General features: G+C 40.6%; 1 protein-coding gene across 1 annotated transcript in view; it reads left to right on the forward strand.

Annotated features, from left to right (window-relative positions):
• The window catches only part of ATP8A2 (ATPase phospholipid transporting 8A2), a gene marked incomplete at its 3' end in the record, with an annotated part of 287,257 nt that overhangs the window by 206,758 nt on the left and 52,676 nt on the right, over window positions 1–27,823 (forward strand). The window contains exons 30-33 of the mRNA XM_083855240.1: window positions 341–419; window positions 4,020–4,081; window positions 4,407–4,463; window positions 8,763–8,870. Of these exons, the coding sequence (XP_083711366.1) occupies window positions 341–419; window positions 4,020–4,081; window positions 4,407–4,463; window positions 8,763–8,870 (306 nt within the window). The remainder of the gene's footprint in view (window positions 1–340; window positions 420–4,019; window positions 4,082–4,406; window positions 4,464–8,762; window positions 8,871–27,823) is intronic.

A 27,823-nucleotide genomic window follows, 5' to 3' on the forward strand; every position in this document is an offset into this window, starting at 1 on the left:
AGAACATTTCATGTTACTGAATGACACTCTTAGTATTATTCTTTGAGGTAATTAAACAAAGTTCACTCAATCTGTCTGCCTTATTTCAATAAAGATTTTAAACTGAAGCATGCTTGCCTATTATGCTTCAAGTTGGTAGGACAAAATGATCAAACTGGACCAGTGTTTTCTTGTCAAAGAGCAGAAATTGTAGGATAAAATAGATCCTGCAGAAGTTTAGGTATTTCACTTCAGGACAAACATTTTCTGACTCTAAACTACACAATGAAGTGTTTGTTAGGAGTTTGAGAGAGGTCAAGAGTTTTGGACTTTACTGATGACTTGGTTTGTTTTCCCTCAGGTTTTCTGGGGTCACTGCATCAATGCCCTTATCCATTCCATCATTCTTTTCTGGTTTCCACTGAAAGTGCTGGAGCATGGTAAGGGCTTCATTATTTCTTACGTCAGTAACTGATGTTCAGTCTTACAGAACCAGTGTGTTTGCAGAAGGGGGGTCGTGACAAGTCTCAAGAAATAATGCTGTCAGACAGTTCAATAGTCTTTAGCTGCTGAGCTTGGCGGGTTGTCTGATGGCTTTCAGAAATTATTCTAGTTTAACATAATTATTGTTCATATAGTGACTTTATTAGGTGAAAAATGAACCTACTGCTTTGCTAAGTTTTACCCAAATAATGAGTGATGTTTCACAAAATACCTTTTTTTTTTTTTTTTTTTTAATAGTACTGTGTTGAGATCTCAACATTTGATTGAATAATGTTCTTAAAGCAGCTGCCTTAGAACTGTTTGCTTTATGTCTTGTTGGAACTCTCCCATTCCATAACGCAGTAGTGTGAAAAAAGAAATGGCTGGAATGGAAGTAAATTGCATCAGGAGTTAGAGATACTGAGGAAATGAGATTCTTTGGTGTACAAATTCGGGTTATTAAGTCTTGCGTTTCAGGGTAACACAACTATTGGTATTTCAGGGATCAGTAAATCCCATATGGTTCCTACCTAGCTTTCCAATACGAGTTGTGTGGGTGGGAAAAAACATAGGAAATCTGTTCTTTGATTGTAGTAAGAATTAAGGTTAGATCAGATGAGGAATTTACGGCTGATGAAGAGAATATTTATCTAAAATCATACATTTTTCACAAGTGAAACTTCTTGGAAAACACTGATTTTTAGAAAACCTTCTCGGCTACAGAATGGATTAACTGGGGAGGAAGTGAAAGAAATAAAAGGGGAGGGAAGATGAATGCTCATGTCAGACGCATGATAGTAAAGACCCTTGTGGGGGTTAGGTTCATGTTTCTCTACTTGGCTGATTAAAATGTCAGTATCATACCCTCAGTGGGAACTTCACATGCTGGCTGATGGACCATATAAGGAAGGGACTTCCCCTTCCTCTCTGTGTGGGCTAAAAGAAGGTTCTGTTTCATGGCAGAGGGACTTTTATGGTTGGTTGTTTTTTGTTTTGATTTGATTTGATGAGTTTTGTTGTTTTGTTACACTGTTTTTATGAAAAATGTTACTCTTGAATAGCTCTTTTTAAAATTTATCTGCAGAAATTTTAGGTTGATGTCTGTAGTGCTTATACTTAAAATTACATCGTCTTCCATAGATGTTTTCCTGGTTCCTATATAGATAATGTGCTTTTCATTTCAACAATTAGAATTATAAGACTGAAATGCCAGCTCAAAGGGTAACTTTCTAAGTTCCTTTGAATAGGTTGCTTAGTTTGTTTTCCAGAGAGGAATGAATATTGAATTTTCTAGTTTCTTTGCATTTCCAAGTGCAAGAAGGATTTCAGTGACAGAGACAAAAATGTGCCATTCACACTGAGATGGTTCTTAACCTCTCGAGTTCCTTAGAATGCTGAGTACTTGTAGTCCATGAATGGGCACTTGTACAGCTTCAGAAATGAATGTTCACTGAGCATCCTGCTGTTCTCATTAGCACAAATATCATTCCTTTCAGGACTGCATAGTGAAAAGGTGTGAAAGTGAAAGGTCATGGAAAACATTGAAAAATAAAGACATTAACTTACTGCATTAAAATATATAGCTTGAAAAAAGTTGAGACTTACACAAAAGTTTATTCAATTATTTAAATGTTCACTGTGATATTGCACTAAAGCATGGTCGTGTCATGTCAGCTTCTTTTAGCAAAACTGGTATGTGTTTAAGTATGCCTTTTTCTTAATAAACTGAGCCTTTTGGCACCAACAGGGTTCATTTGGCATGGGAGACTAAGTTCTTCACCTTTTTTATTGACACCAGGGGAAAGAGCAAGGTGACTGTAAAATCTTGGTGTGTCCCTGAATGATGTGGTAAATGCCTGCTGAAGCCACTGGGGAGGAGTTGGGCTGAGGAAGATGCCAGTGGCTGGAAACCCCACCACTTCCTAATGTAGCTGTCTCAGGCTTTAGCTCCAGTTGCAGTGTTAATCACTAGTCTATCTGCTGCTGTTTCTTAGTGGTTAATGTTGAAAAGAAAGCAGAGATACAGAACTAGGAACTTCTGGAAAATCTTCAGAGCCTGTCAATTCTTTGGAGACATGCAGCATGGTAGAAGGAAAACAAAACAAGTAGCTTGGTTAACTGTACTGACTAAATATATATGGGTTTTAGCTGTAAGCTAGGCAGGGTCTTCATCATGGAGGTCAGGATGTCAAGAACTCTTCTTTATAGGCTTAAAAATTTACTGATCCTGGAGTACACAACCTTTGCTTAAGAATGTCTGATCCAGTTTTTCAAATAAATCTAACAAAGTGTTACCGTCATTGATGCCTGGAGAGGCTACCTGGAACAGAGGCTAGACAGTGTTAAAGGAACAAAGTAGGTATTTATTAAAAGGCCTTCGAAGGATACACCTTGGGCAGTACAAGAGTCTGGCCAAGGCTACACCCAAGATGAACAACAGGTCACAAGTTTTCACACTTTTATAAGTTTTGATCCATTTACATATTGGGGTTAATTGTCCAATTACAGCTTCACGTTATGAATTCCCATCCCCCCAGATTACTCTCTTCAGTTCACTGTTGTTTATACTTTTTGGGCCTGAAGCTGCAACAGTGCCCTTGGTTTTCAGGCTGGAAAAGGATTGTTATATACCAATGCAGTACAGAATCTGGATAATATGAAAGCTAAAATGTAAAGCATCATCGTGGTAGAAGCTCACTGTGTTAGGCACTATGTGTTTAGGAATGGGTCCAAGGTTTTATCTTAAGCCTTTTTTTCCCTGCTGTTCATGTATTTCCCTAGCAGTTGTCTTAAAACATGTGAAAATATCAATACTTATCATGCTTGAGTAATGCTTGAAAACTCCTGTGAGTACAAGTTCAGTTAGCATTCATGTGGTGGCTGGATGTGTTTTCATTGTGTTCCACTTTGATTCAGCAAGGATTGAGAGATTAAATGACATTTGAAATATTGCCAAGCTTGGCACTTTCAAATGATAGATTAACATATATGTACTCACCCTTGTGCCCACTTGATAGAGAACGGGTGGGCAGAGACTGAATACTGCTCAGTTATTGAAGTAACCTCCAGCGAGATATTGTACATGTTTATATGTGTCCTTTACAGATGAAACTGTCACTGCTTTTCTTAATTCAGCTCTCTTTCACCACAAGTCAGCTGGTGTTTTGCTGCTTTTTCATCACAGGCACGCAAATAATAAGTATTGTTAGAGGTGACAATTAGTACAGGACAGATAGCAGCACAAAAAGCGACAGTGACATACCTCAGCTCTTACAGGCAAATTACATGTTGGGGGCTGGTGAGCACTGGTCCTTTTGCTAGGCCAGTTTCTGGCAGCCAGGACCATGGATATGTGCTCTATCTGAGCACTGTGTTGGAGGCCTGGCTGAGCACAACTTCTGCATTACCATTACCTCTCGGCTTATAAGAGTGCTTTTGGATGTTCAGAAAGGAAAGGTTAGGACCAGTTGTTTTCTGCTGAAAATCTTCTTGTTCTTTTGTCCATTATGTTGATAAACTGATAACAAATGGGATTTTTTTTTTTCATCTTCTTTCAGATGCAGTATTTACAAATGGACAGGGAGTTGACTATTTATTTGTTGGAAACATAGTTTACACTGTAAGTTTGTGTATCCTAGCAATCTTTGAATTGTAGAATTTCTTTCCAGCTTTTTTTTATGGTGTAAACCCGGAGAAAGTGTGTGAGTAAAATAAAATCAATCTGATGCTGTGTGCATGATTTCCCCTCTTCCTTTTAAATTGTTTCCCAGACATGCACTAGCAAGAGCTTCTGCTCTGTCCTTCCCCCACCCCCTGCCACGTTCTTGGGTTGGTACCTAAATGGTAGTAGCTTTGTAGGTAAAAAGGGGAGGTGGGGCCATGAACACTTTGGAATTTGAGAGTGTTAGTAATGAAATTGTCTTCTTTCCTTTTTTTCCTTGCAGTATGTTGTAGTCACTGTTTGTCTGAAAGCTGGCTTGGAAACAACTGCATGGACTAGAGTAAGTACTTTCCAGTATCTTTTATTTCATTAGTACACCTTCCTCTCTAATGAGCATTAATACAGATAAGAAGTACTAAAAATCATTTGGGACTTCAGAGTTTTAATTGAGTCTTTCATGTAAGGATGGACTGCTAAGCTCCCTAAGTACAGAGTGTGAGAGGAATGAACTCGTAGATCACACAATATCTGTGATGAAAAAGGGCAGCCTGACAGAAGTGGGAAGAGTACACTAAGTGTATCGTCGACATCTCTACTTAAAAATGAGGAAAATTTTGCATGAAATCAACATACCACTGTAATTGCTTAATAAAATACATCAAGAAAATCATCCTTTGTACTCTGTAGCTCCTTCAAAATTAATGCAATAGGGAATGAAAGATGTCTGCCCACAGATAAACAACTGGGCTTTGAAAACATCTTCGAACCGGGTAAAAAGAACTAGTGATGACTTCACGTTGGTTGAGTTGTTTTGATTTGGTTTTTTGAGACATAGTGTAATAAGGATGTTAGTTAAATAGTTCTATTGGTACCTTGATTTATTTACTTGAAATGGGCAAGTGCTCTGTTACTGGTAGGGGACAGAATCCAGCAGGGTAGTCAGCTCCAGAGTGTGAGGGACAGGGAGGGGAGGAGGGCTCCTGTGTTGATGAACCTTCAACACCTTTCTCCCCTCCTTTTCCCTAGCCCCTCTGAAACACTATTTTTTAAAATTTTGATGGAATCCCATTTTCTCCACACCAGTAAGATACTTTATCCAATTTTCATGACATACCTAAGATGTTTTGAGGATGCATTCTTATTTTACCAGTTTCTTGGAGGGTTTGGCTTAGAATCTTGTTAACCTCATTGCTTCTGTTAGTTGTAAAATGTTTTATTTCATTCTTCCCAAAGGAATTGTGAAGATCAGTGAGCTGACATCTGTTCTGAATTTTAAAGATGAAATGCTATCTATATGGGTTATTTAATTGTTAGGGAGATGTTAATATTTTCTGCCCCATTCTCTCATCTGAAAATAAAATCTGGGTGTCTTTTACTGTTGCTTATGCATCAGTTCTGTGTTGTGTATCAAGATTTTAAAATGCAAAAATCCTTAAATTAATCCCTTGTGCCCCAGAAAAGCATGTAACCAAGTCTGCATTGAAGGCATGTAAATTGTTTGATGATTTCTCTTCTCTCCTCTTCCCTGGATAGGTAATGGGTGTCTCTTCAGTCACTTAGGGATAATCATGATCCCCTAATTTCTAAACTTCTTTTTAAAAGATACCATAACCTTTAGTAGATATTGGAGTTCTAGAACACTGGCATTTTACAGAGAAAATATTGTTATTCACACAACAGTTGTTTTTAGAATCAACTTTTTTCTATATATGCTTTTAAATCCTGTTCCATTACTTGGAATAGTGACTGTCATCATCTCAAAATTTGATGTTGGTTATAGTTTCAGCTGCGAGTGAATCAAGACACAGAGAATCTTTAGGTTACTTGAAAAGTATTAAATTTACAACCTCTTCTCCATCACCATGTGGATTGGTTACAGGCAATTTGTTCTAGAGAGTGAGAAGGACACTGCCACTTGGGAGAACACAGTGGTTTCAGAGGAAAGCTTTAAATAAATAACACAGTCAAAGTGTTTGAGAGCCTGGTATATCCAATAGGTAGTGTGGAAAGAAAGGCTGTGATAGAAGTGGTAACATAATGCACAATAAAATCCACACATTAAAGCTGAGTGGAGCACTTTCATGTTTGTGTGGCCTATCTGGAACACTGCAATAGGCTTTTTCCCAAACACACACAGCTTTTTTCATCACTGCTTTACCACAGCTGTTTCAGATGAGCAGGGCACTTGGGTGACCCACACACTCTGTCTAGTTTGTATGCAAGAACCTTGACTTCTTGATTTCTGTCATTCATTGAACACATCTGATGGGCTCACTTCTGACTTTGCACGTGAAGTCTCCAGGGGTAAATGGATACATCAGTGGAGAATCAGCAGTGCAAAGGTTGGTGGGGTGACTGTGTAAGGAACATTTTCAAGCAGGGCAAGGAGGACTCTTCCAGAATGCAGAAGCTCTTTTAAAGGCAGCGAAGCAGTTTGGGCAGATATAATAAGCCTGAGATAATGAGATGATTGGGACAACCATGAGAAGAAAGTAAAGACAATATAAAATGAGCAAAGTCTGCTCAGCTGAAAAGGATGAAGATCTGCAAAACTTGAAAACTGTCCTAGCAGCAGAATGGAAAGAAAAACCTGAGTGAGTCCAAAAAAAAAAAAAAAAACCAAACCAACAACCTGATGTCATTTCACTAGCATAAATACACTTCCTATGAAATAAGGCTACGTCTGAGATTAGATTCTTTGCTTGCTTTTATTTTTACTGGTTTTAGTCATAAAGTCCACCAGCTAGGAAAGCACCACTCCAAGCTATCCTGAGCTGTCTGTCCACTTGTCTGAGAGGAAGGCTGTGGCTCAAGAGAAGGTATCGCATCCTTTTCAGAAAGCAGTGATGGTGCTGTTCTGCCATTGCATGGAGATGCCTTTTCTTTAAGATAAGCTCTTGCAGCAGCCTTGCAGTACTTGATCTTTGGGGAGCTGAGCACTACAGTTGCTCACTAGGGCAGGGGTTCTAGTCAGAATCTTGATGTGAATTGTGCCCAGTTTTCAGAAAAGTAAGTAGACTGAAAGGATAAAATACCTTTTTAGTCCTCCAAGTGGGTTTTTTTTAACAAATCCTTAAGTTTCTTACTTTTCTTCACATTAAAACTGAATTGAGCATGTATGTGGGTATTTTGGAGGTTTTTGTTTGTTTTATGGGGGTTTAGGGCTGGGTTTTTTTGGTTAGTTTGTTTCTTGTTTGTGAAATGAGGAGTTGCTTATTTACTGAAGTCAGATCTTTTGGGTGAAACAGAATAAATAGTAAAGTTTGAAAACAAGTCCTCCTGCCCACTGTGTCTCTCCAGGAAGGGGCCTGTCCCATGTCTTGCTTATTATTAGCCCAGCAGCTTTCAGGGTTGAACAAAATTCCAGCTTTCTGAGTATGCCTAGAAGAATGTTCTTTCCATTGCCTCTGACATTTTGTTGTATGAATGCTTCCACTGTAAGGTAGTCTCTAGTTGATCCCAGGTATCTGCCAGTTTGCACTGGTGCTGCAGGCTCCTTGCTTGTTTGTTTTCACTGCCTGTGCTGGAGAAAGCTGTCCTTTCTGAGGAAGTCCAGCGGTTGCAGATCAGGAGCAATCTTCTCCTTCTTCCAGAAGTTTGTATTTATCTCACAGCAAGCAGAACACAATACTCAGACACTTCTTTGGTTCTCAGACATACCATTCCAAAAGTCAACAGACACAGTCATCCAGTAGGAAGTATAAAGCCAAGAGCTGAAAAAACACGCTGTGTCCACCAACACCCAGTAGGTGAATTCATTCCCATGTTCCTGAACTCATATGTAATTAGTAATTAAGATTTATGCAGGTACTTCTCTGAATTGGGGCCAAAGTCATCAGCCACAGGAGTTTTTGGCGTCCAAAAAAGCTGGAGCCAGTAATGAGCTCAGTTGCTTGTTACAACTGAAATTACTGGTTCCATCCACTGCAGTGTAAAAGTAAAACAACTTAAATCATCCTGAACAGAAAAACAGTTTGGGTGTGTAGGAAAAATTACTTTAATGCAACTGAGAAGAAGTTTGTGCTGGATTTGCTCTTGGTCATTTAATAGTTCTTTTATTTTCTCTTACTGAGTCTACAGACTAAAGAATCAGTAAAGGTGTAAACTGCATTGCATATCTGTAGATCAATTAGAACACCTTTAAACCACAAAAAACGAAGTTGATCAGTAGATGTTGATTGTGGTAGTGTATTGCACAACACCAAATCTTCCCTCAGGGAAAGTGAGTGATGTATATGGCTTGTGTGTATACACTGCTGTAAGGGACTTGTCCATGTGAACTTTAACCTGTACCTTTGAAAATTTTTACTTTGATTTATATGTTGAATCTGGCATGTGCATGACAGGACACAGGAACTAGATGAGAGAAATCATGGTTCCAAGGAAAATATGACGAGTTTTTGGAGCTTCAAATAAGATAGATTGGCTGAGAAGAGTATCTGTCTGCCCTGCTATGAGGCAAAGATTAAAGAGAAGTGGTTTATGCTGTTTGAACAACCTGTGCTACTGGCCCCAAACCAAGAGCAGTAGACAGGCCTGAGTGAGACCGACAGAGACCTGAACAGGGAAACACTTCTGGGCTGGGTGAATGGAGGAAGCGCCGTGTGTTGACTCTGCTTCTCTCCCTGTTCCTTGGCAGTTCAGTCACCTGGCCGTCTGGGGCAGCATGCTGCTGTGGCTCGTGTTCTTCGGGGTGTACTCGGCCATCTGGCCCACGTTCCCCATCGCGCCGGACATGCTGGGGCAGGTCAGTACCCGCGCCTGGGTCTCCGGAGTGTGCTGGTGTGTTATTTAGGAGTGGAGCTGGAGCCTAGATCCCAATAAGCCTCGCTGGTGGAAAAGCCTCTTGGGGAAACTCAGGCAAAGCGGTCAAGCTCACACATCCACACACGCCACATGGCTAAGCTCAGCTAGGAGAAGCAGAAAGCCTTGGCACTAGATCAGTTCCAGCAGGTTCATTTCCAAGAGCCAAAGGGAAATCCAGAGCCAGAAGGGGGAACATGTGCCGGTCTCAGGCCTAAGTATGGGGTTCAGCAGCCAATGGCCTTGAGGTATGGGGGCGGAACAAAGGGCAGGTAAGGTCAGTATCCCATAGGGAAGACAGGGCCTGTCACTGCGTCCCACAACCAATGGAAACACAGAGGAAAGGAGAAACCAAGGGCCAGGGGCTTTATGGAGGGGTGAAACTGAGGCAAACCATGGTGTACAGAGCACCATTGGGAAGTTCTCTCTTTCAGGCTGGGCGGGTGACTATAGTCTGTCCTGCCGAGGCCAGACCCTGGGTATTATGTCAAGGGGTTGCAGGGAATCCTCAAGGGACAGGGCTCAGCGCAGTGCCCTGATGTCATCAGTGCTGTGCCTGCCTCTTCCTCAGCACTCACATGGTGCTAGCAAAGGTCTTCTACTTCAGTGAGAGTGCTTGGGCTTCATTTTAACCTTTTCTTAATCCCTGTATTCATTTAGCTTAATCTTCTCATGAGAAGAGCTCTCTTTCTCCCCCAAACTGACATCATCCTTGATTACATGCCCTGTGGAAACTAACCATATGACAATTCCCAATTCGCTGTTATGGCAGTGGGACTGGCTCTTTTATTAGTGTCTAGTCCTGGCAAGATTTTGTGGTTTTGACAAAATGTCATATTTGGTTTGGGATGTTGTTTTGTCATGGTTTGTTCTTTTCCATATGTTTTGTTTCATATTGTTGCTTTTTAGCTTCATTCATTTTAAATAAACAGAATTTCCTTGAGAATAGAATGAGATGATCAGAAGCAGAAGGAGAGCTGATTATGGTACTGGAGGAATTCTGGAATTGTTCCTTCCATGTCAGCTGAGCTCCAGGTGGTAAAATCTTTCCTTAGGTGTCATTATTTCAACCCCTGGTGAGAAGATCAAATCACAAGCCTGTCAAAATCACTCAAGAGCCTTGTGCATATTTAAAATAGGGGGATTGCAATTAACAATTGTAGCAATTAAGGGTTTAATAACTGTGTAATAAAAGGTTATTTTGTAGAGGTGGAACTGCTTTCAAATTTACCAGAAAAATCTATTGGGTTGTAAGTTTAGACTTCGATGCAAAGATGTGGTTTATTATACAGAAAGAAGAAAAGCTATCTAATAATGTCAAGAAATTATATTGCTTAGATTTCTACCCTTGTTTACTAGAAAATGATAATAAAGAAGTCAAGTGTTGGCAAGCCAATTAGATTTTTGAGATTACTCCCATGTTTGTATTCAGCAAGAGCAGTCAGGCACGGTTTTGTTGCTATTCTGGCTTAATGCATATTTTATTATTATGTTCTGAAACACTAAGGACAATGGAAGCTATGACACATTTTTATGGACAGCTTTTTACAGCTGAGACTGACAGCTGACAGGCTGGGATGAGCCAGTAAGTGACTGACAGACAAAGCCTCAGTCCTCTGGTAATATTTCTTTGCATGTTTCACAGCACATACAACATCAGTAGCTCTAATTCACATTTTCATATGTTGGGCAGGAATTTGCCTTCAGTATCATACAGAGTTGGGAACGACTTGTCTTCCACAGCAGACTTTAGTGCTGCCACTGACATGTCAACCCTCTAAAATGTAGACAATATGGTAAAATGTTACATCACACATAAGGGGCCAAACTATGGGCTTTAGCTTGCTGTTTCCTTTCTTTTTTTTCTCCAGTAGTGACTCTTATTTTTTATTGCAACTTAAGCAAAATTCATGTTGTGTTGGTCATCAGTGTTTGTTGCAGCATATAAAACCATAGGTCTTGGAAGAAGACCTTCGTATCTTCATATTAATAAGGGTTTGATCTTTCTTGAGTATGTTTTTAGAAAGTGTTTGTATGTAAAACTTTTGGTTTTATGCTCTGATTCTCTGACTTGAGAAGTGATACTAATATCTGGCCAAGATGAATTTTTTTTTTTTTTTTTTAATGGAAAACACAGTTACCTTGACTGATAGAGCATACAGTCCACTACTTGTGGAGCTGTATACCTGGATCAGTAATTATCAATCTAAAATGTTACAAATAGGTTTTCATTCTAGAGAATGAAATTTTAAATTTAAAAATTCTTTTTTAAGCTTTTCGGTATATGCTAGAGGGGATCAATATCATTCTACCAGTTTTCTTGTATTTTTGAGAGAAAGAGCAGCAGTTCAAAAATGTGGGGTTTTTTATTTTTCTTCTTTTTTTTTTTTTTCTTTTATCCTTTTGTAAAATCCAAGAACGTTCCCAAGGTAAAGAGAGCTTGTTTACCACTTGCATTAACTCCCACAAAGTCTCTTGAGTAATTGGTTGCTGTCATGAAACCAGCTTATGGTGAAATGAGCTGGGACTCTGGTAGACTCTAGTCAGTAAAATGAGTTGCCTTGCTGCTTTCTGGACTTAAGCAATTTCTTTACTCCTGCTGTATTCTTTTGTTCATTTATAAGTAATCAAGGTATCTTAAAAGCTTTGTTCTTGTTTCAGATCTTGCTAGTGTGTTTATCTTCAAATAAACGGAACTCCAGGATATTTTAGGTCCTCATCCTATGCAAATCTAGTAGCATTTGAAGGGAGCTGATTTTAGCTGGAATAGTCATTAGCATTTGTGCCAGCCAGGACTTTGTGCCATCAGTAGAAGGCACAGGAGTTGCAAAACATTTTATTCTGTTTTTTCACCAAATGTCAGCATGAAGCCTAGCAGACTTATAAGTATATGATGCTTTGTTTCTGCTGGGGTTTGTTAAATTGTTTGCACTAAGTATTTTTTTCTCTTGCCCATAATATCTTGCGTATTCTCACAGGAAAATAATACCATTTTTCCTCCTTGAGGGCAAAGGAAAGCAACTTACTACTTTTCTCTTGTCAGAGTCGACATATTTCTTCTCTTTCCACTACAATATTAATAATGGAATACATGTGACATATTAAGATAAAGCTGAGATTAAAATCTCAATAGTCCTTAATACAAATTTTCCAATATTATGACGTCTGGTACTTTGGAAACAAACTCTGTCTGCTTTTGGGGAGCCTTTTCAGACACACAATTTCTCTTTAATAGTATCAGAAATAATAATGTAAGAACAAGAAAACTCTCTGGTAGCTCTCTTGGCTTTCCTAAGTTTTTGCATTTTTTTCAAATGAATTTTTTTAAAATATTTATTTACAGAGAACAGTGACATTGAGAAAAATTGGTGCTTTTTTTGCTGCCTTTTTTTTTTTTTTTTTTTTTTTTTTTCCGCTTTTGAAGCCAAGATACTTTAATAGGAAATGATTGCTTTTGAACAGTCACTTCCAGATGACAGTATTTTGTACAATATATGAATCCTTTCCCACCTTTTGGGTAGTTATGACTTACCACCACAGATTTTTGAAAGTGAGTATATGTTTGTGTTTTTAAAAAGAGCTACCTAGTTTGATACTCATTACCTGTAAGAAGTGGTACAGAAATGTGCCATTCTGAGGATGTGAGTTCCTATTTAATTATCCTGTCCCTGAACTTATGGAGCTCGTAGCTCATAATTCAGTGGTATTTTGTTTATGAGCATATTACCTGCAGTCCTGCACTCGTGCAATCTTGGGTATTTTGTTTGTTTGTTTGCCTGGGGATGGAGATTTGATGCCCTGAAGAGAGCAGTGAGTGCTAACATTTGTGCTTATTTCTTATGTGAGTCATACATATGGTGTAAGAAATATGTTGCTAATGCTCTGTTCTTGTATTGATTGCTTCATTGGAATTGAAGCATACTTTAGGTTCACAGTAATAATATTGCACTGTATGGTGTTCCCACTCCCACATATGTCTAATTACTTGTACCTGAAAGCATGCATATGTGTGCTTTGAAAATTATCATGCTTTGAGTCTTGATCTAGACAAGATGAAGAGGATGAAGAAAAACAAGTATCTTCCTTCCCCAATGTGAGCTGAAATTTTTAGTGTTTTAAGGGAGAATAGGGTCGGCAGGGAGTATTCCTGATTGTTGTTTTCCATTAAGGAAATATCTTTGGAAGATGAGTATCAGTCTCATTGTTTCTGCCTGAAGGAGAGGGGTTTTAATCTGCTTTTGAGAGAGACGTGTGCTGTGGTTATTTTGAAGTGCAGGTTGGTGTTTCTAATTTTTTTAGACTTCTGCTTTATGCTGTATGTGATCATGTTGCAGAACTGGGGTTAAACAATCATCTTGATCTTAGGATGTCATTAGGAGGCCCATCTCTTCAAAACCTCATGGCTGGAGGTTTTGAAACTGGAGCTTCAGCACTTCCCAGTTACCTTTATATAGCTGCATTTGAGAGAAGATTTCTTGAATCATAGTCCAAATAATTTTACCACTAGCCTAGCTGAAACAGCTCCATATAAGAGCCACTTCCATAGTTGTGATTGAAGGAGTGCTTTTATTTCCTAATGCTCTGCAAATCCTTGACAGAAGATACTTCTTTTCTAGTTAAACTGTCAAATTCTTGCTAGGTTATTTGTGTGCTTATGAAGATTTTTCAAGAAGCTGCACATGAGCTTTACCTGGATTAGAGGTGCTTTTAAAAAGATCCCAGTAGTGGAGATCCCTGGTTGATGCCAGGTAATGTGGCAGTAGCAGGAATTGCTTGTTTTAGTGGTTTGTTGAGAAGACATGTATACCTTTTTTAGCAAAGCTTCCCATTTGTCTGTGTGTATGGCATTAGCAAGATGGGCTTGCCTTGAATATTGCACTATTTGTTGGCTTTTGAGGGAGGGAGGTGATGTAGAAGAAGGGTGTGATGGACTTGAGTTGCACGGTCGGTTTTGTAGTTGGCCTTCGATTTGAAACTCTCTGAAATCTTGCTGTTTAAGTTCTTACCAAAGCATGTGAGAAAACTTCATGGTTTTCAAGACTTGGAAACAACACGAAACAACCCCCAAAAATCCTGGAGGCAAGATAATAATCATTATTGCGGTGTAATAAACAGGTTTCACGTTACTGCCCTTCTAAATCCACACTGCAAAGCTGACAGCTTAGTGTACATTGTTGTGTTTTGCAGAATATTTTTGTCTTACTCTACATTTGAATTGTTTGCCAGAGGTCTTGGTTGTTGTTCTCTCTGGCTTCTCATATTTCTGCAGTTTGGTGCTAGTTAGAAAATTGGCTGTTCTGATTGTGGTTTGTTTGTCTGCAATCAGTTGCACATTACATTGCGGTGTCAACGTTTTGGTTGGTGAAAATGCTTCATCCAGCTGTTATGCGCAAATCATAACTGCAGATTGAGGTCCTTAATGCCTGCTGATCATGTTTGTTTTTATTATTATGCACAGAGGTCTCTGTGGCACTTGATGTGGTTTTGGAACATTTTCTGCAGTTTTGGACTAGGCTCTGAGCAGACAAATTAGACTAACGAAGCATGCATATATTTTTAAGCATCTGTTGAAGGAGTGGGTTTGTTGCTTTTATGAGCCACACATGGCTTTCAGAGATTAATCTCTCACTTCTACATCTCTGGCATTGTGTTGAACTATGTCATACACCACAAAGATGAAAAAATGGAGATAAATTATTATTTTTATAAGTTGTGAATGTGAAACGAATAGATTAAGCATGCTTATTTTCTGCAGGCTAATCCCCCAAAGCATGCCCCTTTACCTATTTGACAACTTTGACGCCAACCTGTTCTTTCTTAAAGATGTCTCAGACTAACTTTCTCCTTAGGAAATATTTTACCAAGGCTTTAAAACAGGACTGTGTATGCAGCTGTGCCCAGCACTGTGCTGGCATTTCCTTTATAGAGCCATGCTAAAATAGTGTTAAGCTAGAAGCATAAATACTCGTTCAGGTTTGGAAACTGGCAGTGCAGAGAGAGGCAGTCAGCTGGCTTCAAACTTCTCCAAAGTTTTCATGTGCTCACCTTCATTTCATGGTTCCTGCTCTGCAGAAGAACTGTGGCCAGCAGGTGAGTGTGTTAGGTGGGGGAGCAATAGGAAATTGGGAAATAGGAGTGGTTGGGAATGGTTACCTACTGATTGTTGTACTGATGGTTGTACTGATGGTGCCGAGGTGGTCAGCTGGTTTTTCTTCAGTATTGGGGTGTAACCTGGGACTCTGTCCACACTGTCTGAGCAATGTCAGTTTGGAGATCAGGTAGCCCTAAGAAGTGTAAATGCTGTTCAGTAGCTTAAATAAAAATACAGAGCTCTTACACTTCGGTGTATTTGGCCCATTATCCCAGTTTATTTGGTTTGGAGTGGGGAAGAGCAGTGTCCAGAAGCAAGCTCCTTCACTCAGGATGGAATTATCGTTCTGTAGTAATGGACTTCAGAAGTTGCCTCTTTTCTCAATTTGAAGTTCAGCATTGCCTCATATCCCTCAAAATTTTCCCAAATAGCTTTATTCGTATATTTGGAAGTAGCAAAGCCTTTATTGCAAGTTTGTGGAAAGATGTTTGGAAGATATCCTATTCTGTATTTTCTCAATTAGAAACAGCTGGCTTTTAAATATACAAGAGCAGCTACTGTATTTTACCAGAGGCAGTGTGTACTAATACTCATGTATAAAAAAAAGTCTGTTTTGAACCCTGTTGACAACCAAGGACAAACTAGGAACGTATGACTTGCCGTACTGGATCAGAGCATTCCTGATGCAGGCTGTGTTCTGCATTAGGAACTTAAGGAGGAAAACCAAGCAGCTCTGCAGTGTGGGTTTGTCATGTGTGACAAGGGTTTGTGTGCATCTCAGAGAAAAAGCTGTTACTCTGTGGGATAAATGGAAAGCAGCCAAGCAGCTTTTATGCTTCTCATGAAGCAGCACTCTGCCTCTGCAGCATCTTTTGCAGATGAAGTTTGGAGGTTAGCAGTGTCCTGCACAGGCTGGGCTGGGGGCAGCACGAGAGGCTTGGGAGCCAGGAGGTGTGGGTCTGCCTCAACACTGCTGAGCACTGCTCTGCCAGCTTGCCAGATGTGTGAACCAGATACATTTCCAGCTGCTGTGAAGGCATCAAGCAATATCCTGTTCCTACATGGATGTTGTTGGCTAAACAGTCTGGCATGATGAGGAAGGCCATGGCAGAGAGGAGGTGAAAACAGACCAGCTTCCTGCCATTCCCGTAATCAATAGGACAGAAACAAAGGAAGGTTAAATAATTAAAAGGCTAATTGTGTAAAGAAGATGATTTTAAAAGATCGTTTAAACTCATAGCAATGAAGCTGTGGCTCCTTTAGCAAGTAAGAGGAGCAGCAGATGGGATCTATTCAAGAGGGCAGGAGGTAACTGTCTGTGAGTTGGAATTAGTGGTTTTATGGCTTGCTTTGGTCACACTTAAGGCACTTTGTTTTCTGATGAATGCAGGGAAGCTCAGAAAGCAGATATTTGAGAGTTGGTTGGGATGTTGTTTTTACCTTCATTCCTTGGGGACAGAAGGGTCATGTTGTGTTTTTATTTGAATTTACATATTATAGAGGGGTTTTGTTTGTGGAAGATTTTTTGTTTGTTTAGCTGAATTTGTGCTCCACACCACTGTTTCTTTCCTTCGCTAGTGGATTTCATTTCTGTAAGAGACAAGCGTAACTATTTCACATGGGAAAATATTTCCAGATCAATTTGAAACATACCTTTATTCCCTTTCCTCCCTAAAGTATATGTTTCATGAGATCATTTTTTCCCCCCAATTGTATTATGTCAAAATTTGATCCAAAAAGCCCTGAGGAGTAGAAATGATCTCTCTTATATTGTTCTAAGGCAAGCATAGGTACACAGGCTTCAGGAGTAGTGAGGCTGGAAGGAGTACAACCCTTCCAAGTGCCCTGGCTGCTGGTGTGGGTCAGCCAGAACAGCCTGGCCCCTGTGGCTTTCCTGTTAATTCAAGAGCTGACAGCAGCGATGGTATCTCGTGCTGCTTCTTTATTGGCAGATGTGGCAGGCAAAAAGCAACTGAATGCAGCCACTTCTGAGAGTGCCTTTGGGGTTTTGAGTCTGTGCAGGAAGTCAAACTGCACCCATTTGGTTTGTGTAGTGGTTTGAAAGCAAAACCAGTGAGAAACTCCAAGTCAGAAATACAATTTAATAGAAAGAAAGTAAAATAAAATGAAAAGCAATAGTATAGAAGACCCCTGACAGAGTCAGAATACAACGTGACACCCTGTTAGTTAGGGTAGTAGTAGATGAAGTGCTCTCGTTGAAGCAGTGATCCTGTAGAAAGGTCTGGTAGCTCTGGCCCTCTGGGAATCCAGTAGGTAAGGGGTGCCTGTACTGTCCCAAATCCCAGCTTATATCCGGGTGAGAATGCTTGGCTCCTCCCCCTGGGCGGAGCATCTCACAATGGGATGATGAACCGTGAAGTGGGTCCTTGATGGCCCATTGAACAGAGATAACTCCTGGAGGGAGTTACCTGTGAGTCATGGGCAAGGCGTTGATGGGCCGTTAGCAGAACACAGCCCAAAGGCAGGGGGCTTGGGAAGAACACTGCCCCACTTGGTTTAACAGTTCATGAAGATGGTGATAGAATAAATATTTTGTGCACATTCTACACTACAACCCATGACAGTTTGTAGAGTGTAATTTCTCATTTGGGTAGTTGCAGCACTTGAGCTAGTGTTTTTATACCAGTACTCTTGTTAGCAGGTATAGGAAGGAGGGATATGCCCCCAGGGAGCTGTGTTTTCTTTGGATTCAATAGGATTGATAAAAGGACAGAATTATACAGGTGCTGTCCATAATATAATGCCTAAAGTGTGGAGGGGTCAGTTATGTTTATGTGTGCCACCACTGGTCTCTGTAGCAAAAAACCCAGCAATGGTACCTCTCAGTAGGCTGATGTTGGAAAATAAGTTTCATTCACTGTTAGGAGCTGCAGCCTCTTACTGAGCATCTTGTAGAGCTATTTCATGCAGCTCTGAACACATCTCTCTAGGATATGGCTGAAGGCAGTTTCATGCTTATGGTGGAGTCAAGCAAGCCAGTGCAGAGGAACCTTGGACAATAGTGCTGTCACACACAAAAGAGGATAAACAAGTGTAAAAATTCTTTCTCTGTACCATGGAGTGCTTTATGGTGGATGCTGGGTGAGGAGAAGGAAGGATTCCGTACAGTGACTGAAATGTAGAATAAAATTTAGACTCAACATGGCTTTTTTGTTTTTAAAACATTATCCCAAATGCAAGGTATCAAACAGCATTTCTCTGCAAGTACTACTTACCATTTCTTACCCTGTTCAGTATCTGGGAGCTGGCAGTTCCGTTCAAAAGAAATGAGAATATATTATTCTAGAACAATATTATATGCAAACTTACTTTCATCATCTCATTCTCATTTGGATTGAAATGGTTTGTACCTCATGTTAGAAGATTTCTGAAAAGGAAAAGGACTAACACGCACCAGCCATCAGCTCCTCTTGTAACAGGCTATGAGCTGCACCCAGTACTGAGCAAAGGACACTCTGAGGGAATGAGAGTTTCCACACCATACTCAATTCGTTGCTTGCCGTTGCATGCGTGTACAAAACATGGGAATGACTCAAAGAGAAGATACTATGGTTGTCAGAGTGTCATTTTGTACTTTACAAAAATTTTACAAAATAGCTGTCACATTTGCAAGGACCTCTTTTGTGCAATGCATTGGAGTAGGCGTCTGTCCTAGTAAATATCTAAAGGGTTTTCTTTTGGCACTTCTTCATTAGTACTCTGGTTCCAGTACCTATCCAAGCAGCATATTATCCAGCAGTCTGTGTACATTCAGTAGAACTACCAGTGTTAGGCATTTTATTTTCAAATATAGAATAATACTTCTTGTGAGGTTCTGAAAGAATTTCTTAGAAAGATATATCAAAAAGCATGTTTTTAGGCTATTTCTGTTTCAGAGAAGCATGAAAAGTAATTATTTGAAGCTTTACTTCAACAGAAGCTGCATTCAGGGAAAGCCTTTCCCAATTCAAGTGAAGTTTGTCCACTCTGAAACAGAAATCAGAGGAATTTCTTTGTTGATGTTACACAGTTGGCCTTTATTTTGCTTCTGTAAAATTGGATATCAATATAACAAGAAATTTTAAAACATGAAGGAGGGAGAAGTGAGTATATGGAATAACCAGACAGGTATCTGGTGGAGAGCAGAAAAATTGAAAATAAGGCTCTGTCCATCAGGTACCTATACAAAGTGCTGTTATTTGGGGCTAGGCAAAATCTCATTTAGCTGATGGGTCTCAGCATTACTGTTCATTTGGAATGGACATGAAGAGCAGTTCAACTCTTGAATCACTGGCATCCTCACACAGACCAAAAGGTATATGAAAGTCAGCCACAAAATCCAAAATGTTTTCCAAAGACCCAATAAAAGTTTAGTGGCAAGTGTATTTGATTTCAGCTGTGTGTAATGAAGAAAATGTTAATGAGGTGCATGGAATTATATTGAAAAGTTGGAAATGGCCAAAGAGGGAACTGAGAGGGAGCTTCTAAGTATAATTACTGAATTTAGAGTTGGAACTGTGAAGAGGTGTGGTCTGGTCTCCTGAAGTCAGAAAAATAAGTGTCTGTCAGCTTTTTGTGTGCAAACTAGCAAAATTGTTTAAAGCCATATTTAGTCTGCATCAGCTTCGAGTGAAAGTGGCCTGCTAGGACTCAAGTTTAGCTGAGTGCTGTCACAAGCAAGACAAAGTAAAATGACAGCCTTGAGTGGACCTGAATACTGTGGTTTATTTCGGGACCAGAGAGATTAACGCTTCTACTCTATTTAATTATTCCAATTCCCATTCTCCTTCTACAGCATTATGTTCCCTAGGTCTCAACACTTCTCATCCCTGCAGGGAGGCCACTGTTGGCCTGGAAAGCTGGGTTGGTTCCTCCTGTGCCACTACTGTCAGTGTTGGCCACCTGCAAGTGTTACTGGTGAAGGTCCCTGGCAATAACCCAGCATTCATGTTTATGGAAGTCCCTGTTCCCTGGGATCTTCTGCCACTTCCAGGATCTTTCCTACAGCCAGCATTTTCACCTTCCTCTTTCCAGACGTTCTGCCCTGTATTTTTCTTAAGACAGTCACTTCTTTCTGTGGACCCTTCTTTGTGGCATAAAACACCAAATACCTGATTTTTCTCATATGAATAGTCTATATGCAGAAGCACAACATTATGATCACACTATGCCTTACAATTGGGCAGTGTCTTCATGTCTTTTAGTTAGGGAGTTCAGGACATACTGCTTCTGTTTAGTCCAAATGTTACCAAAATTTGCAATCTGAGCAAGTTGCAGCTAGAGCAGGCTTCTGCTTGTTTGTTCAAAATTTCAATTTTTGAAAGACATTGGGAGTTGTACACACGCCCTTCCCCAGTTCTTTGCTGCTGTCAAGCTTTAATAGAATCATAAAACCATTAAGGTTGGGAAAGCCCTCTAAGATTGTTGAGTCCAACCATTAACCCAAGCACTGTCCCCAAGTGCACATCTGCATGCCTTTTAAATACCTTCAGGCATGGTGACTCCACCACTTCCCTGGGTAGCATGTTCCAATGCCTGACAACCCTTTCAGTAAAAAAACTTGTTCTAATATCCAATCTAAACCTCCCTTAGCACTTGAGACCATTTCCCATTGTTCTTACCACTTTTTATCTGGGGGGGGGAGACTAACCCCCACCTGGGTGCAACCCCATTTCAGGTAGTTGTAGAGAGTATTAAGGTCCTCCTTTTCCCTAGGCTAAACCCCCTCCAGCTTCCACAGCTGCTCCTCGCAGCACTTGTGCTCCAGACCCTTCCCCAGCTCCGCTGCCCTTCTCTGGACACGCTCCAGCCCCTCAATGTCTTTCCTGCAGGGAGGGGCCCAGAACTGAGCACAGGATTTGAGGTGTGGCCTCAGCAGTGCCCAGGACAGGGGGACGGTCACTGCCCTGGTCCTGCTGGCCACACCATGGCTGATCCAGGCCAGGATGCCATCGGCCTTCTTGGCACCTGGGCACATGCTGGCTGATGTTCAGCCAGTTATTGACCAGCACTCTCAGGTCCTTTTCTGCCAGGCAGCTTTCTAGGCACTGTCCCCAGCCTGCAGTGCTGCCTGGGGTTGTTGTTACCTAAATGCAGGATCTAGCACTTGGTCTTGTTAAACCTCATACAATTGGCCTCAGCCCATGGATCCATGCTGTCCAGGTCCCTCTGTAGAGTCTTCCTGCCCTCCAGGTGATCAACATTCCCACTCAGCTTGGTGTCATCTGCACTCTATCCCCTCATACAGATAATTGAAAAGATTATCTTTTCAATTAATCTTATCAATTGAAATGTGATTGGCCCCAATAGTGAGTCCTAGGTAATGTGACTGATGACCAGCCACCAGTGGATTTAACTCCATTCCGCACCATTTTCTTGGCCCACCCATCCAGCTAGATTTTTACCCAGGGAACAGTGCAACCATCCAAGCCATGAGCAGTCAGTTTCTCCAGGAGAATTGTGTGGGAATTGGGGTCAAAGGCTTTACTGAAGTCCAAACAGACATGTCCATAGCCTCTCCTTCTTCCACTAAGTGACTCACCTGGACTGTTTCCTCTCCTCTGTATTTTATTTCCAGTAAACATATGCTAAGTTGAAGTCCCCCACAAGAACAAGGGTCAGGGATCATGAGACTTCTCCCAGATGCTTATGGAATATTTTGTCTGTCTCTTTATCTTGATTGGGTGCTCTGTAATAGATTCTGACCGGGATCTTTGGCTTGTTGACCTTTCCCCTGATTCTTACACATAAACCCTCAACCCTGTCATCACCATCATCAAGCTCTAGATATTCATAAGTCTCCTTAACATACAAGGTTACCCCCCCAGCTGTCCTTCCTTGCCCAGTCCATCTGAAGAGATTCTAGCCACTGCAGCACTCCAATTGTGTGAGTAATCCCATCATGTTCCCATTAATGCATGATTAGCTTTGCTCCTATGCAGGGGTTTCCAGCTCCTCCTCTTCGTTGCCCATGCTATGGGCACTGGAGTAAATCCACTTCTGTTGGGCTAATGATCCTGCCAACTTCTTCAGGGAGAAGCCCTAAGTCCTACGTGACCATACCCATGAGCTTCCATGGTTCTAACACATCAGTAACCCTTGCATCTTTGCTGATGCATGGATCTCTCTCCCCTACCTCCACTGAGACATCAGACCAAAGAATCTCAGTAGCACATCATCCCTTATAGAATGCCACCCCCAGGCTTATATCTGCTGAGCCTGGTTTTATCCCTGTCACCCTTCAGATCTAGTTTGAAGCTCTTTCGGTGACATCTGCTGATTCTTGTGCAAAGATTCTTTTCCCCTGTAAGACAGGTGGACCCCATCTGTTGCCAGCCATGTTCTTGTGAATGTTGCTGATTAAGTGCTGATGTAGCAAATATATATCGCTAAAGATTTTAGTTTTCTCTTAACACTCTTACAATAGAAGTATATGGCTTTTGTTCTAAGCCTTTCAAGCCTCACATGTTGCATACAGTGTGTGAAATACAAATTCTATATGGGGTGATAATAGAGGGGAGAATGGACTTCAGTAGTCACATGGACATGAATGTTTGGACAAACATTTTTGGGCTCTGTCTCTGCCATGACATATTGGAAACACCACTTTGGTCTAGTTAGCAGCATAACAGAAGCTTCCTGTATGTGGTGTGTCCACACAGTGCCTGAAGGACTTGTTATTGCTGGGACCCCTTATGCTGTGGGTGCGGAATTTCAGATTTCTGAAGATGGAAATCAACTGTGGAGACACCTGTAGAAATGGCTTACTAAATATAGTGTGTGAACATTAACGGCTGTAGATATGTTGTAACATCAGCTGCTCTCATTTGTTGCATCAGAGCTCTTTGCAAGGCTGGGTCTCTGAGTGATTAAATGTTGAAGTCTGTTGCTAAACGGACCAACTTGTACTGAACAGAGCAAGTAAGTTCAATTTAACCTTCTAGATACTCATTAACGTGATCCTGGGCTTTCCATAAATTAGGCTGTAAGCAGGTATGCCCACGTTTATCAGCCTGAATGCATCTGCAATTACTTTTTTACACCAGAATCACTTTAGATACTGCTTTAGGACAGACTACAAGAGAGGTTGTGTGAGAGAAAGAAATGTCAAGAGGGGCAAAGAGAAACAAGAGCTGTGGAGGACATTGCCTGAGTTATATTATGCTCATTAATTCAATTTGAGGCAGGAATGTGTGTAAATAAACCCTGGCAGCTGCAGCAGCTCTCATTTCTGCAGGGCTTTGGCAGGAATGCAGAGGCCAATGGATATGAAATCCTGGCTCTCTTTTGAGAAATTGCAGGCAGACAGCTCTGCAGCCAGAAGAAAGAACAATCTAAGATTTACTGAGAAGACGTAATCACTTTAAGCAGACTTGAAGAGTGTGGAGTTTCAGACATGCAGATTTGGAGGTAAAATTAGTGCAGACAAAAACTAAGTCATTGGAAAACCATGGGGCTTACCTAATTCTCCTGGGTTAATGGCATTATTCATGTTCCAAATATTCAGCCTCAAAAGGAGGGAGCAGGAGAACTGTATCTGTACCATTAGGTGTCTTCAGAGTAACCTGAGTCTGGAAATTCACCAGCAATTGTCTGCAGGTAGTGTAGCTATTTGTGCTATGTACTGAAAGTTAGATGTGCTGACCACATTCAGTGAACTGGCTTCTTTCCCAGGGAGTTTAGTCTTTGGTGCTCTCCCTGATACTGGATCCCCAGGAGTGCCTGGAAGAGCATTCCCATCACTTCACATGGTCCGAGAATGTGTGCTCCCCCTGCTCCCCCACTAAAATATTCAGGTCCCTCAATGGGTGCTGCAGAGCTCAGCATGGGGAGAAGGATGGTTCTGCAACAGTTAACAGGCAATTTTTTTAGATCAGTGGATTTTCAGATCAGTGGATTTTTCAGCTTTTTTGAGTAGTAGTAGTTGCTATTTGTCTGAAACTGATTTGAATACGAGCTTGATAGATCAGCTACATTCAAAATTTTTTTTAAAAAGTGAAAAAACCAACCAAACTATATGAACCAAAGGAGACCAAAGGAGAATCCTTGGTTTTGCTGGCTTTAATCTAGAATTTAAAATAACAATGTCGCCCAAAGCCAAAGCAGTTTTAAAGGCACTGAGATGAATGTTTTAATGGCAGTATTAGAGGTAACATTTGATTATATTTTACCAGATACTTAAAATCTGAAAGTTACTTTATTGATCTATAAAAAAGCAAGATTTTTTTCCTCAAGTGGAAACCAGCTTCTAGTATAGGTCTTCTTTTTAATCTCAATTCCATTGTCTTCAAATATTTGCATATCAGAAAATTTAATTTTGTTAAAAGTGTGCTGGCAAGGGAGTTTGTGTGGAAACGAGGTCTAGTAAGGTCAGAACTATAGAGCAAAAGATGCAAATGGAAGAACTTGCCCTTAACAACAGCAATAATAATAATGTTTAGTATTTGGATGTTCATTGGGTTTTAGAGTAGCTGCTTTGCAAATTAAATAAATTAGTGCAAACAAAGGTATTGATGTATTTAATTGTAACTTTTTTCATGTAATTTGTCAATAACACTTTCAAATGATGTATCCTAAATAGCACTTTGAAATATTTATGTACTGTGAGTTTACCACTGTCTTTTTCTGTAGTACAGGCACCTATGTATGGCAGATGATAAGCCAGGAGGCATCCAGAGGGTGTCACAAACAATCAGATTAATTATTCGGATCCTGAACTGGCAGCTATTTTGTTTAATAGCTGTGTATCTGTAGCAGGAGCAGAGCTGCATGCAATACATTGACATTGTAAGTTTTTCTTACTACTCTTCAAGGGAATCCATGAACAGAACAGAGGTTTTGTGCCTTTGAATTTGGAGAGTACTGATGGACATTTGAAATATAGGTCATAGAAACAGGGAAGTGGAAAAAGGCAGCCCAACAGTCAAGCAAGGATAGACCCTGTCATACATAACACTGGCATTAATTTTGTTGAACGTGGCAACATGCAGAAGTTTACTGGTCTTTCAGATGGTTTCATTATAAGCTTGTCATAAATCAGTTTCTGCTGGAGAAGCAGTGGTCAAAACTCAGAGTAAACTGCTGAGAGACTTAGTATGTTGTTTTATGCTCCCCTCTATTTTAAGCTGTTGTTTACATCCAGTGTTGTTATTGCCCCTTTCAGCCCAGCTCACCCTTGACACTGGTAGCTTCAAACATCGTCTAATGTGTGATTTAGCAATAGAAGAGCAGCAAGATCTGCTCACACCTGCTGTCTTTCAATAGCTGCCTCTGGGTCAGTAGCCTCTGGCTGGCTTTGCCATTCTTGAGAAACTTGAATTTTAATCATTTGCTCCTGTCAAGAGAGGCACAAGGAACACCCTTTCATCAGTTTCAGTACAGTGAGTCTGAACACACGTGTCCAAGTCCCCTGGAATCTCTGCTTGCTGCTAGTTTTGGTTGGAATAAAATCAGTTGTGATTTGTATTCTCCCTCTTGTGGGATTTTCTGCTGATATACAGAGAGGCATCCAGTGTTTAAAATCTGCACACAGCACAGCCTCACTGGCATGGTTGTTTTCTTCCTGCATCTTTACCCACTGCTGCCCAGCACCCTGGTGTGTATCCCCATAGAGGTACAGCCACAATTCTCTCAGGTCACCACGGTTGTCACCTTGCACCACAAGTTTTGCATACATTTGGATGTATATGGCACTTAAAACTTAATTTCTACTAATGTACCTGCATTGGTTTGTAGGTAAGATTTTCTCTTTGTTTCTTTCATGTCCTGTATTTACACTGTTTTCTCTCTTGCTGCTCAGAGACAGATGAGGAGCAATTTTTGCAAAGTCAAGTTTGACTCCTCCCTGGCTGGCTGCTTGCAGGGCTCCCGTGCTGTGCAGGGCTGGCAGCCACAGTCCTGCTTCCTGCTCACCCCCTGGGCCCCTCACACTGTTCAGGGAGCCACCACCAGGAGTACCCCATCCAGTGGAAGCTGCTCCTTTGCCCCAGACTGCATTTTCCAGTAAGGCTTCAAAAAAGCAGAAAGGACTTGAGGGAGAAATTTTGTGAGCCATCCAGCAGTCACAGCAGGGGATTGAAGGGCATTTTCCAAAGTGCCCTCAATTAATTAGTGTTGCTGTGGCTAAAAACTTACTGGAGCCCAGGTATAGCTTTGAGTGCTAACACTGCAGGGAAGGCCCTGAAGAGTCATTTCAGTGAGTTCTTTGCTTTATTTGATTCCTTCCTTTTTTCTTCTTCTTCCGGTGGGACTTAACTAGGACAGGAATCACAGTCTGGCTGAAACAGAATTTATCACAGTAGAATACATTACTGAGTTAGAGCTCTTTCTCCCTGCTTAGCTAGTGCTGGCCATTTGTGTAATCTGTTAAACAGTTTTAAACTTTGTGCCAGAACTGAGCTATGAAACATAAAGAAATAAGCTAGGTCTGTCCTAAACTGAAAAATCAATATGATAGTCTCAAATGTGGCTGCACTGCTGTGCTTTGGTCATCATGGTGACATGATGCAGAGCGCTTCTTTGCCACAGTGGCACTCAGCAGTTAGGATTTAGCATTCCAAAGCCCAGTAAGCCTCCTGATCTGCCTCCATGGTCTGCCTGTTTGGGGGATTTTTATTTATTAAATCAGATATCCAGTGAGGTTTTCTCTGTGTATATTTTTTGAAATGTGGGACTTTCTCCTTGTGTTGACTAGCATTTCAAATTAAGTGAGTTTTTTAGCCACAAGCCAGTGATGGGTTTGAAACCTCCCTTAATGTTATAGAGCAAGAAGCTGAATTTGATATCAAGGGAGAAGGAAGAGATTCATTGATTCTTATTTTGGACATGGGATAATGTATGCTTTCTACCAAGTAGTGTTGTCATGTATGCCATTTAAAACGTTTGATAGGGATGTTTTTAATAAAATTAATTCCATTAAGAATAGTTTTCATATCTACTAAGGAAAGTGGAGGCTTTTGTTGTTGGAGCCCAAGGCTAGAAGGCTGAGAGAATAGGAAAGTTAGTATGTTGAAGTAATTATTGCTGTGATTTTATAGATTAATAAGTTGTGACCTTTCTCTGGCTCTCACTGGAAAGCTGGGAATTTCCCCCTTTGCAGTAATCAAAATTTCCTATTGCTGAATTCTTATGGTGAAAAGATCCTAAGTAGTTGTTAGCTTTCCTACAAAATCAGTCTTGTTGTGGGCTTGAGCAGTGTCACTGTAAGGCTTGGATGGGTTTTAATATGACTTTAATTCTGCCATCGATGTGTGCTTTACAATATGACTGCTACTGTAATTGCATATTTGCCTTCAAACAATAGCTTGCAGTGCTGTGTAATTTTTTTCATTACTTGGGTACATGTGTCATGTTTGATAGTGCTGCTTACTGTGCCGTGTGCAAGATGATATATTCCTTGAAATCTTTAGGGGAGGGGTGTGGAATTCAGTAAGCATTTATACACACCAAATGTGTCAGACTGAATACTAGAACATAGGATAATCGTGGAAATGTGGTAATTTTAAAGCCTGTCTAAATTAGCTTTCTAGCTCAACACATCATCCCCTGAAGTCAAAGAAATGATGCAGTACAGAGCCACCATCTAAATTATTAAAATATGTTCCTTGGAGAGGAGATGTGTTCATATATAAGTCTAACTCAATAAAGATTTATTGGATTTTTTGATAGTAGGAACTGAGCAAATAGACAAGAACAGGGGAGATGGAAGGGGGAATTGGAGTGGGATGTATACCAGTGATCAGGTGGTGAAAAAGAAACCCATGTAATGAATAATATTTCTATTTAAGTAGTGTATGCATAACACTTTA

This window comes from Zosterops lateralis (assembly GCF_965231275.1).
Source record: "Zosterops lateralis genome assembly, chromosome: 2".
NCBI classification, from domain to species: domain Eukaryota; kingdom Metazoa; phylum Chordata; class Aves; order Passeriformes; family Zosteropidae; genus Zosterops; species Zosterops lateralis.